Source organism: Halichoerus grypus, chromosome 15 (assembly GCF_964656455.1).
Source record: "Halichoerus grypus chromosome 15, mHalGry1.hap1.1, whole genome shotgun sequence".
Lineage (NCBI taxonomy): Eukaryota > Metazoa > Chordata > Mammalia > Carnivora > Phocidae > Halichoerus > Halichoerus grypus.
In genome coordinates this window covers 22,955,766-22,969,081 of record NC_135726.1, presented here as the reverse complement: position 1 = coordinate 22,969,081, position 13,316 = coordinate 22,955,766, and the positions used below count along the sequence as shown (strand labels likewise).

The following is a 13,316-nucleotide window of genomic DNA, read 5'->3' as shown; positions in this document are numbered from 1 at the left end:
TGCAAAAATCATAAAACAAAGAATCAACTGCTTTTTTTTTTATTTTGATTTAGCAGAGGAAAGATGATGAAACAATGCATTTTGTTTTTCTGAGGATAAGAACTGCTGAGGAGTCATTAAAACCTTGGAAACAGTCAAAATCCACAGGGTAAACCTCCAGATTCCTGAGGTCCAAAGGCATGCATATGTCAATATCACAAGTGAAGCCAATGTGGGATTTTTGAAATATCAATGTCATTGACTCTTTGAACTTGTGTGATGAGTTTTGCATGAAATTTTTTTTTTTTTTTTTAATTCTAAAGCATTTGACAGATTCTGTGTGATCAAAAACATCTGGCTTAGAAGTCTGTGATTGGCTACATCACTCCAGGAACAATCTGGCCCACACAAACCATATCCTTGAAACTAACCTGCGCAAATTTTGATCAAACTCTCTCTGCCAACTCGATCTGCCAACTTAGCCAAATGATAATTATTGCCATATACACACATGTATATACACATACACTGTACCCTCAAAAGATTATAAATGAAAATGTTCAAAAGATATGATAGAGGCCAATTCCACATGATGAAATTAGGAAACATTTAGATTAATGTTAGAATATTTTTAAGAGCGTATCACTGCTAAAAGTGAATGTTTTGGTAATATTTATGACACCTTAGGTATTTGAAATTAGTTTTAATGCTAGAATTTAACTTTACTTGGGTGTGTGCGCACTCGCGTGTGTGTGCGTGCACGCATGTATTTGTGTCTTATTTTGGGAAATGAAAATCAGGCTAATCCTTCTGATATAGGAGAGTAGTCTAGGGGAAAATGTCCACTGTTTCACAGGAGGGTTACACATTGATCTTTTGTAATAATTAAATAAAAGTATAGGGCTGAAAAAAAAAATCTGACTCTTGTCAGGTAAGCTACTCGGCAAATAGTAAGTTTAATTCCTAACACCCACATGAGGCCCAAGAATAGTTGGATTAACAACTCCAGTGTCATGCTGTCAGCTGCTGTTTATTTAAATTAAAATGTCACCATCCAGAAATAAATTAGGAAGTTGAAAAACGATAAATTTCTTAAACATACAGTACTTTGGCACCTTGTTAAAATAAATCTATTACATTTGTGTTTTTTAGAACTTTACATAGACTATTTCCATTTTGACATTCAGAGTAGAGCAGGTTTTGTTTCTCTTTTTTGTTCTTTTCCTCCCTCCCTCCTTTTTCCTATTTCTCTATTTTTTGTCTACCTTCATTGTCCCTATCTATGCTACATTAGACTGGCTAAAAAAAAATTTTCATCAATACACAATTTTCAGATGCTTTACTTGCACGTCTAAAACACATTGTTCATCCTATGTTTATCTAAATAGATCTACATTTTTACAGATTGCAAAATTCACTTTCTACCACTGGTCTTCCTGGCTTCCACTCTTAGGTGTTGTTCCTATGGTTGCCATGAAACAAATACGTCCTCCCCATGAGCTTTTCTCTTGCTTCCTATCATAAGAAGGTTAACATTTTGTCCCCATCTCTCTAAGACCTCCCTGTTTTAGCCATAGCCCAAGATATTTTAAGATAGTTATTTGGCTCTGGGTTCATGGCAAGCAGGGTGTTCACTTGAGGAGCCCATTTGGTCCTAAGTAGAGGGAATCAACCTCTCCAAAAGGGAAAGAAAAAAAAAAAAAAGCTCCTTCTCTGTTCCCATTTGGATGTTTCCTGCCTGTGACTTTGCAGACCATAAATGATAAGATGCTCACTAGAATGCAGGTTAATCAAGTATGAGACCGTTGTATACAAACATATTCAGCATTAACAACATGGAGATATTTACTTGGCCGGGTTTTCCATTTTCACATAAAAATGCCTCATATTCGGATGCGAATTCAGGGGCGTTGTCATTGACATCCAGCACTTTAATAGCAACAGGCACTCGTGATATCTGACTGTGGTTCCCTATGGGAAGGAAAAAATAACATCAGCATTGAGGGTACTTCATTTTTAACGTGCAACTCAACTTTCTTCTTGAAAGCATGTGTGTCTGTTCCAACTTCCCTTAATTAGGGCGTTTTCAACGTAGGGATGATGGAATCTGACCATTCAGCAGGGGGAAAAAACAGCACGTGCTTGACTGCTTAAAGTATAAATTATGATTTCAAACACCATTTGCTGGAGCTTAGCTTGGCAAAGACCATCTCTGAAAAACTTAGAGGTTTCCTTGATGAAGAAAGCTTTTAATTTTAATTATAAAATCCATTATACAAGAGAAAAAATGCCCTATGCAATAAAGATTTATCTTTGTTTATCTTGGGTAGAACACAAGTCATTTTTGTGCTATTACCATGTTTGGCCATATATTAAAGGTGAACATGAAAAACGCAGAAAAAGGCCAGAACCAAATCACTTGTCGAATTTTCTTAACAATGATAAAGATAATATTAAAGATGGGGAATCATACCCCTTGTGAATTCTATTTTTTTTATCAAAAATTGACCTTGGGATCTTTTTGGATAAGATAAGTCATTTTAATACTGTCATTTTCATAAGATTTTCATCAGTGTAAACAGATAATAATCTTCTCATCTTTCCAGGTCAATTCCAACAGCAGAGAATTTAATACATAATCCTTAATCCTTAAGTCCTTAAATTTTAAAAGTTACACAAACACACAGAGAAATCTGGTGCACTAATACACTGTTGATTTCGGCCATGTGATGATTTTTCATTTGTAATATATGCAATACAGTTTGTACCATGTAATAATCTTTTGATCTCTTGTAAATTATACAGAATGCATTGGTGATGGCCAATTGCTTATTTGTGTTTCTGTGGCACTGAATATTTATATGTAAGCCAAGAGGGGGGAAGTGTGTGGCTTTTGAATATGAAGAAACAGACTTTCATTTGATGTATCAAAGTGATCTTTGTGATAATTGATTAAATTCAGAGCTCTAAGCCCTTCACTCATTTTTTTGTGAAATAGGAAAATATTTCTAAAACACACACTAAATAATCATAGCCGTGTTATAGGTTTTTGGTTGGTTAAACCCACTGGCACTGCTACAAGATTTGAATTTAGTTAACTAGCATGGCTACTCGCCAGTATTCTAATTTGATTAACTGTGGATGGATGAAGATTACCCTGTGGAATTCCTACCACCTCAGTCATGGAATATAATCTCACTTCCCCCAAATCAAGCCAATGTCCTTAAATGTCTTACCTGATAAATCCCTTTTCTTTTACTATCTTACCTCTAATAAATGAATTTGCTCCTCATTCAGAGAGGAACCATGGACCTCTCTGGTTTTGATGGAAAGGGAAGTTTTAAAAAATGACACGATCCTAAGACAAGAAACTTATATTTTATGCTTTATCAACTTGTATAAGGTGGATAAATAAGGTACAAGGTATTTGAAATAGACTACAATTATATCCTTAAAGATTTACCTCTTCTCTAGCCTGACCGTGAGCTGAATAGCAGCTGCTAGAGAGTAAAAGGGAATACAGTGTTCACACTAAACAGCAATGTCTGGGCCCCCAGCTTTGCCTTCTACTCCCTACGTGATCCTGAACAAGTACCCTCCTTTTATTCCAGAGAAAACTGAAACTGAAGAACTTTGTTTCCAGAATGGTTAAAAATAGGTGATATTAGGAAGGGAATAATGAAGGGGGGGAAATCAGAGGGGGAGACGAACCATGAGAGACTATGGACTCTGAAAAACAAACTGAGGGTTTTAGAGGGGAGGGGGGTGGGGGATGGGTTAGCCTGGTGATGGGTATTAAAGAGGGCACATACTGAATGGAGCACTAGGTGTTATACGCAAACAATGAATCATGGAACACTACATCAAAACTAATGATGTAATGTATGGTGATTAACATAACATTAAAAAAAAAAAAAATTTAACCCCCAGATGTAGCTTTGGCCTCTCAGACATGAGATCTTTGCACAGTATAATATTGATGAAGTTCAAAACAAAATACCTTTGTTTAAGGTAACTAATCATTGCCACTTCAAGAATATATACAGGTTTCTTAAAAATACTTATCTCCTGAATGACCACTATTTGAAGTTTGAGTCCAAATATCAAATGCCAAAATGGATATATCCTTAACATTCTCACAACTGCACTAAAAAATTGCCTCCCTGAGAGACTGAACAATTTAAATTCCATTTTTTTTTTACTCATGGTACTATTTTCCCCAAGCAGAGTCCCTTTAACTGATTAATTTTATTTTATAATTCTCTGTATCTCAACCCTACAAACTACTGATAAATTATTTATGTAACATTCATTTTCTCTTCCATATCCTAGACCAACTCTTGTGTATATAAAGGATTACAGGAGCCTTCTGTTACGTTTTTGTCTTCCATTTCTCTACCCTTCAGTTAACAAACAGCCAACCATCAACATAGGTTTAATAAACTCCATATACAGTATAGACAGTGAAAAATAAGTGCACAGTCTTTGAAAACTGTAAATTAACAAGGAAAAGCTATTCTTAAACATGATTTTGCTCCTTGGAAAGTGAAGAAAATGCTAACCTTGTTGAGTCAGATTCATGGGCAATGGTTGATTGGGTCAAGTCCACCAACTGATACCCTTTGTTTTCCCTCTTACGCTGAACACACACCTGACAGGCAAACATGCATATGCAGATTTTTTCACCATTTTGGCAAGGGACGATTATGCTAAAGCCTGTGTTCTTTTCGCCTCTTTTCCTGATCTCAGCATTGCAAAAAAAATTGCAATTATCTCTTACATCTAGATGGCCAACAGGTGGTAAGACTCCAGCACAAAAGATAAAAGCTGCATGAGCTGCTTATTGGGCTCTCAACATTAAAGTGGTATACCTTTTCTCACATGTAGTGTCCGGGATAAGGTGGTATTTAACTCTTCCAGGACTAAGAACCTTGGAATAGCATCATTAGGATTATTTTTTGGTAATGTGGGATGGGAATCTGTCACTTCATACTGTTAGAAGATCATGAATGACAGAAGGTTCTTCCAATTATACTTAGTCTTAGCATTTCCACAAGTCAATAATATCTTGTAATTTAATGGACAGTGGGCATTTCAGAAATGATAATATTTTCTTCTTTGTGGGGTGCCTGGGTGGCTCAGTCGGTTAAGCGTCTGCCTTCGGCTCAGGTCATGATTCCAGGGTCCTGGGATCGAGTCCCACATCAGGCTTCCTGCTCTATGGGGGTTCTGCTTCTCCCTCTACCCCTTCCCCCTGCTTGTGATCTGTCTTTCTCTCACTCTCTCTCAAATAAAATCTTTAAAAAAAATTTTTCTTCTTTGTTTTGGCCTGTGGAAAACTCAGAACTCAATTTGGAATCTACTGCTCATAACTGTAAAGAACCTAATGGTGTGTATGTTGCGTATTATGTTTACTGAAATTTGGTGTATTTTTTACATTTATTTAATAATTGCCCAAATTCACTAAATTAATTTCTTCTTACATAGTTGAATTGTATATTTTAGGTATTTCTTTTTAATTTAGTAGTTTACAGTATGTCTGATTAAAATAAATAAAGCCTAAACTGTATATCCTGGCACTGAAAAAGGATATGCTAGTGGATTATGACAAGACGGAATTTCTGTAGCCTTAGTGGTTACATAAAACATACTGGACAGTTAAGCCTAACTAACAATGTAACATAATCCCTTATCTTTATAACTGTTGAATTCCTTGTTATCCTTTAAAATGCAGCCTAAACTATATCTCTTCCCAAAAGCCTTTTTAACAAACAATTCGGGTTTTATTTTTTATATTGTTTTTGTTCTTGTTGTTGTTACTTTTGGACTTGTGGCATGCCAGCAGGAGGAGCACCCCCATCCCATTTCCCAGAAAAATTGGTTAAAAAAAAAAAAAAGTATATATTTTAAATTAAAGTCTTTGGAAAAAGTCCTAAGGGCATATAGCAAATAAAAACATTTATTCAAGAAAATCTACAAAACGTTGGTAGGAATCTGTGGTATTTGAACCAACACTTGATTACTCCTCCTCCTCTTAGAGGTCAGGAAGATGAGAAATACCCTCCGCACTGACCCAACCAGGAACACAGGGCTCCCTCTCCCCGAAGCTGCTAGTCAAGGACTCTACACCCAGGAGGGGCTGGATGTTAGCATTTCTCATCCTGCTCAGATCCCTGTTGCTGAGACTAAGTTTTGGGCAAATGCAGGTGGGGCTTGCCTTCTTCCACCAAGTCCCTAATCATGCGACACAGTTCTACATCGGACAAGGCATCCCTAAGAATCCTGGGTCCTGATCTTTCTTGCCATGGTTCATAAGGAGAGGTTTCATGCTGAGAGAAGTGAACCAAAAAGACTCAAGGCTATCCCCCCCCCCCCCCAAACACAGGACCTTCCACTCCTAAAGCAGAGTGTCACTAGGAAAGAAGCTTCAGAGCCATGGCTTAATCATTTGGTCTGGGGATGGGCAGGAGGGTGAAACATCAAGCACAGAGCTCTGAATCTTTCAGAAAGAACTATTTGCCTTTTAAAGGAATGTGGAAAAGTTGAAGCCCAGTGATGATCTCAAAATAGTGGAGGTTGTTGATAGTTGGTGGAGACCATCTGAAGAGCCAAGGACTTCTTTATCTGTGACTGAAGAACTCCAGTCTCTGCCTCAGTCTTCACAGGGATATTTCTTCCTCTTACCATGTCTTCTACTTTTCTATCTCTAATAAAACAGTTGTTACTAGATCTAGGGCCTACCCCAGTAATCTAGGATGATCTCATTTTATAATCTATAATTACATCTGCTAATACCCTTTTTCCAAATAGCACATTCATAGGTTTCTGGGGTTAGGACCTGGACATATTTTTTTTTGGGGGGGGGCACCATTTAAGCCATGGTATTCCCTCTTCCCAAAAGCTAGGACATTTGTGACTGAATAGGATGATACTCTCCCAAACCAGTTCCTGTCATAAAAAAACAAGGATATGTGAAATTTACTTGTACATGCTTCTTTGAATTCATTTTTCAATATATAAGATAAAAGCTCAAGGAGGTTTAAAAAGCTCGTAATTCCCTCGTGAGATGTTTGATAACACCCTTTTGTCATTCATTCATTTATTCTTTGACCACTCTTTAGTTATCCAGTAAATCATTTCATTTGTATTCCCAGTTACTAAGCAAAGCTATAAGCAAGGAATCCACATTACCCTAGCAGATACATTATAATGGTTAGTTTACACCTTCATCTGTCCTACAAAATAGTCCTTTACAAAATGCTGCAGAAGATCACAGGAGACAGACATTGTCCTATAGTCACAGGAAAGATTTAAACAAGGAAATGACTTTTGAATTAGCTTTAAGTAATGAATACAAGTACCCTAGGTAAAGAAAGGTGGACACATCTTTCAGATAGAGTTAGCCACATTGAATAAAGCCCAGAGAGGATGCCATCACAATAAATCAGTAGCCCCAGTAGTGAGAGCATCCAGAGAAGTGGTTGGTGGTGACGCCAGGACACAAAGTTGAGGCCAAATCAGGAAGAGTCTTCTGTTAAATGCTAATGAGTATGGGCTATATCATATGATCATGGTCAAGCCATTGAAATATTCTTGATGGAATTTACAATTTTAAAATGTTAGCATAAAGCAGGGAAGAAAAGTTAGGGTTGGTTTTATCTCGTTTTCCTAAGTATATGAGTATCTCAGAAATATCTTATTTCTTGAAACTGTTAAAACTGGGAGAAAAACAATAAAATAAGCAAGAAAACTAGTGCCTCATGTCCCCCAAATACGCCCCAAACGTGTTACCGTTATCTGCATTAGATGAACATGCATGATTAAAACTGCACATGTCATATTTAAGTGCTGAAGATTCACTTTTATCTAAACTAATGAAATGATGGCAGTTCAAATTTTAGAGAGATTATAGGAGCAATAAAATTAATTAGATAAGCTTCTGAGGAAATTATTCATGTCCTTTGTGACTGGCCCCAAAATGTTTGCCTTTCATCTGATACATAAGCATTAAATATAAAGATATTATAATTAGAAACTTGATTAGCATTCATTAAAGATGAATTTTCTAAACACAAGAGATGCAACACTGTGGTCTGGAAGGAAAAGCCCATTTCAGTTGGCCACAGAAGTCAGACTGTTTTCACATACGATGGGAGGGGAAAAAAAAAAATGGCACCTAGTGTAAACAACTCCTTGACTTCCACCATTTGAATCGTAGTGACTTCCTGTCACCTCTCTGTCAGAGAGTCTCATGAATTGCCCATTAATTTTGCCCTTTTATAATCAAAGGTAATGGAATACTGCCAAGTCTAAGTTACTTGGGAATTTGCTTCTAACTAGTTTCCATGAGCTGTTTTTGCAGGCATCGATTGAAATAGCCTCTCCTTTTCAGACTATAAGAGAAAAAAATGATTTGACAAATTTAGATATACTGGTGGGGCTCAATAAATAATTCTTGAGTCTTCTACAAGGAGAAGGGTGGAAGCCACGAGCAGTAAATTACAGTCAACAGGGGAATGCAAAATAAGAGAATTTATAATTGAATAGGGAGGAGAGGAACGGTGGAGGTTTATAAAATAGGAGGATAGGAACTGAATCTGTGATAGAAAAGATAGCAAGTTAGGAAATTTAAAACAAAACTGATGAGAATGTTGAAAGAAAGTCTCGGAAAATAATTTCAGCAGCAGATTTCGGCTCTCTCGTGGCTAAAGATAAAACTTTTTGAGATCTATTATGCCCATCAATGATACGATAATTTCTAAATTGCTAGTGGATGGTTTACCGATCCATAGGTTATTAAATAGGAACAACTTAGAATATAATTAACCAATGGGTACCAGCAGGGTAAAAATGCTCCTGGGGATACGAGGTTTTTCTCTTGACAATATTATTCTTGCGTGCTACCCTTTCATTGTCATGGCAACAGTATTGATGGGTTGGTTCAAACAGTCTTTTGACCCCCTCCAATATATACCAAGAAATTTCTGCCTTCTAAAATGCATCACAGGAGCAGTTAACCACCAGAATTTTCATAATTTTTTGTCGTAGTATTGTGAAAATTTCAGCAAGCCAGACTATGAAGAGGAGGCATTCTATTTTACTCCTTACAAATCTCTCTCATATTTACAGAGTAGTTTAGAATTAAATTGGGACTTCAGTCAGATGGGGGCTATAGTATAAATAAATAAAGCTCATGAGTCATACTCTTCTATTACCTAAATAGTAGTGCTCTCAAGAAAGGGAGAGAAGTGCTCTCTCTCCCTGAGAAAGTTGTGGACTTAGACATATTTCAAAATGTCTTCAACTCCCTGGAGAAATTGACTCCTAAGGGTGACTTTGGCTCAAGTCCTCATTGACCTTTGTCTGGTTTTCCTAACAGCTAAAAAGGATGCTACCTGGCTACAATATTTTCAAACGCTCTCCAAATGGGAAGAAAAATGTGCAGCTCCCTTATTTATTACATTACTCTTTTGTGAACCTGGAAATTGTAGACTCCTGCATAATCACGTGGCAAGTTCTCCACTCCCCCCTTTCCTACCTATCTACAGTAACCCTCATTATCCTTTTCCTCAGGTAAGGAGGCGAGGTCCTTAAAACGAAGTAATTTATGCTTGTACAATTTTGATGCCACGGGAAAAAGTTTTCAAACCATTGACGTGAGCACTAACTTTTTGAACCTCTTGGATTCTGTATTTTTATTAAATGGAAAACTTTACCAGTCACATTCTAAATAAAACATCTATGACTGTTTATAAATGAAAATACTAATGAGGAGAGCTATTACATTTTCCATTTTTTAATTAACATCTATTAGAAAATATTACGTTTAATTGTTGAGGCTTACAAATTTGGTTTCCTCTGTTGTCTATATGCTTTTGTTTTTGCACGTATATGTGTATGCATGTGTGGTTTTTAGTTTGTTTTGTTTGAGATGTGCTGCTCCATTCTGTGTATTGTTTTTGCCCAATTTGTGACTCAAATATTGAATTTTTCTGATACAGTCCTAAATATATGTTTCTAGCTTTCTTTTTTTTTTTTTTAATATTTTTATTTATTTATTTGACAGAGAGAGACATAGCAAGAGAGGGAACACAAGCAGGGGGAATGGGAGAGAGAGAAGCAGGCTTCCCACCGAGCAGGGAGCCCGATGCGGGGCTCGATCCCAGGACCCCGGGATCATGACCTGAGCCGAAGGCAGACGCTTAACGACTGAGCCACCCAGGCGCCCCTGTTTCTAGCTTTCTTACACAACTCCTCTTTCTCCCAACTGTAACAGATAAGGAAATAAAATTCTGTGTTGAGTTTCTAACCCCTATGTCCTCTTTGATAATCTAAGTTTTCTTTGCAAAAATCTCTCATTCTACTCTGCCAACAAAATTGCATTATGCCTCTATTACCAAATCCTCAGTGGTTTTTCTTTTCTCTCTAATTATTTCAAATAGGATTGATTCAAGATTATTGGAACTGAATATCTTGAAGTAACTTTGACAATGCAATTCAGTTTAAATCCCTTATATATTCAAATCTTAATTAGGGAGACTCACACTTACAGAGGGATTAATGTAAACATGTATCCAATATTCCGTTTAAATGTTCGTTCAGGACCAGCTTAAAACAACAGTGTGCCCCAATACATAGACATGCATACATACATGCATGCACATAGGACCAGATACACTCTATTAGAGAAGAAAACTAATACTGTAAGCTTCCCAGCATTTGTTGCATGATCTGTTACGTACCATCTTTTGGGGTTTTGTTGGGTACTGTGAAGATACTTTCTCTCAAATGTAAATATGATCTCAGGGTATATAAGGACTGAAATCAGTCTGTATAACTTAAATATCTTAGTATGTAGTAAAGCAGTGTCCATTCTTGAACATCCAATGAGTCTAAAATAAGGGTATATTATATAGACTCCAGTCATCTTGTCCATATTTACTCAAAGCTAAGAAGTGGTAAAGCTGAAATGTGAATCCGGGGCAGTGTGACCAACAAATAAGGAAACAAACAGAAACAAAACGAATTATTAAAATATAGTACTTATAAAACATAATCCTAGAGTAGAACATTTTCAATATGAATCTCTCCTCAAACAATATGACCATAATTAACCAATAAACAATATTTAAAAATGTTTGCTGTTTCCATTAACATGAAATTTTCTATTAGTGAATTTATATATAAAAACATAATAGCCATATTAAAAAACAAAAATCCTGGGATGACTCCCTTAAGTTTTCGGTGTGGGGCCAACTTTCATACTTGAAGTCACCTATGCAAACAATGAAGCATATAAATCTTAAGGTTTTATTCCAGTATAATTTTATAACGTGAACAAACCCCTGTAACCACCATCCAGATCAACACATCCGGCATCACCAGCTCCTCAAAAGCCTTTTATATACCCCATGCCACTCATTATGACTCTTAGGGTAACCTCTTCTCTTACTTAATATGACATTAAATTGCCTTCTTCAGAATGTTATAAAAATTGAATTAATATATTATACACACTGGCCTCTTTATCTCAACATAATATTGTGAAATGATTCACATAGTTGTATACAACTCTAGTTCATTTTTCCCATTGTTGGGAAAATAATTTGACTGAATAAATATACCACAACTTATTTTTCTCTTACTGGTGGGTATTTGGGTATTTCAGTTTCAGGCGGTTGGAAAAGTACTACTATAAATACTTTGTGTATATCTTTTGGTGCATAGATAAATGAAGTGAGCTATAGTGTATATTTAGGAATAAAGTGAAAGATGATAGGATATACATTCTTTCAAGTTTAGTGTATGTGTCCAAGTATTTTTCTAATGTGGATGTAGCACTTTACACTCTGACCAGCAATGTGTAAAAGTTCAGGCCACTGCAAGCCTTGAACAACACTTGGTAAAGCCATTTATTTATTATTCATTTTTAATTTTAGCCACTGTAGAGATGCACAACTGTATTTCACTTAGGTCCTAATTCGCAATATCTTGATGATTTGATGATAAGAATCTATGATGGTAAATATGTCTACTTGGATATCCTCTTCTGTGAAGTCCCTGTTCAGGTTCTTGCCTTTTTGTAATGGGGTTATTGATGTTTTTCTAATTGATATGCACATTGTATGTTATGAATATGAGTCCTTTGTTACATGCGGTATCACCATACCTTTTCCCACAGTGTGGCTTGATTTTTCACTCTCTTTGGGGACACAACTTCTGTAATTTCTCTCACTAATGTTTTGTAGGTTTCTGTTCAAAGGTCCTTCACATCATTCTTTAGATTCTGTTACTATTCAGTTGAAGTCTTTTTACTATTGTAAGTAGTATTTTTATTTTCTCTATTGCTAGAAAATAAAATCTGATATTTTAGAACTCTAATAATCATGTAAACTTTTAAAAGTTTAACTGTAGATTTCTTTTTAATTTTTATGCATTCTATTAAGCATGCTGTCTGTGAAGTGTGACCACTTTATTTCTCCCTTTCCAATATTTTAACTTTTATTTCTTGTATCTTACTCTACTGGCTAAAACCTTCAGTATAATTGAATAAAGTTGTAATAGTAGACAATCTTATCTCATTTCCAATTTCAGGGAGAAAGCTTTCACTCTTTTATACCATTAGATGTCATATTTGCTATGTTTGTTTGGTTTTTGTTTTTTGTAGCAACCCTTTATCAGATTAAATTCCCTGCTATTTCTAGGGTTCCAAGAGCTTTTTTTCATGAACAAGAGATGGATATATATACTTTTCTGCATCTATTGAGATTGATGATAGGATTTTATTTTTTTCTCTCAATATTTTAATTTACATTAATAGATTGTTTTCAAATGTTATAACCTGTCCTTGTATTACCTGGTTGTAGTATTATATTTTTGTATTAGTGGTACTGATTTGCTAATACATTACATAGAATTTTGTTTATGAGAAGCAGATTAAGTCTCCTTTCATGTAATATGCTCATCAGGTTTTAGCATTAAGATTAGGCTGGCTTCATGACACGAGGTAAAAAATGCTCCGTCTTTTACTTCTCTCTGATAAAGTTTGTGTCTGGTTCATTTGGGCATGACAATTTGTGTTAAAAGTTAGTAATTATGGATTCATTTATTCAGTAGAGAAAGTGATAAACTTATTTTTGCTTTTCTGTTATTTATGCCAGTTTGCAAAGACTACATTTTTAACTTACTAGCTTATTTCATATGTAGTTTAAACTTTATGGGCATAAATAAGTTCATAATGTCCAATTATTACCTTTTTAACATCTGTAGAGTCTGTGATAATGTCCCCTTCCTCATTTCTGATATTGGTAACTTGTACCTTTTCTATTTTTCCTTGC

The 13,316-nt window shown here is 35.7% G+C and overlaps 1 protein-coding gene across 4 annotated transcripts in view; it reads right to left on the bottom strand.

The window, feature by feature from the left end:
• CDH8 (cadherin 8) overlaps window positions 1-13,316 on the bottom strand; it is a 358,968-nt gene that overhangs the window by 63,187 nt on the left and 282,465 nt on the right. For all 4 annotated transcript variants that reach the window (XM_036091704.2, XM_036091706.2, XM_036091708.2 and 1 more), the window contains one exon: window positions 1,829-1,950. In XM_036091704.2, the coding sequence (XP_035947597.1) occupies window positions 1,829-1,950 (122 nt within the window). The remainder of the gene's footprint in view (window positions 1-1,828; window positions 1,951-13,316) is intronic.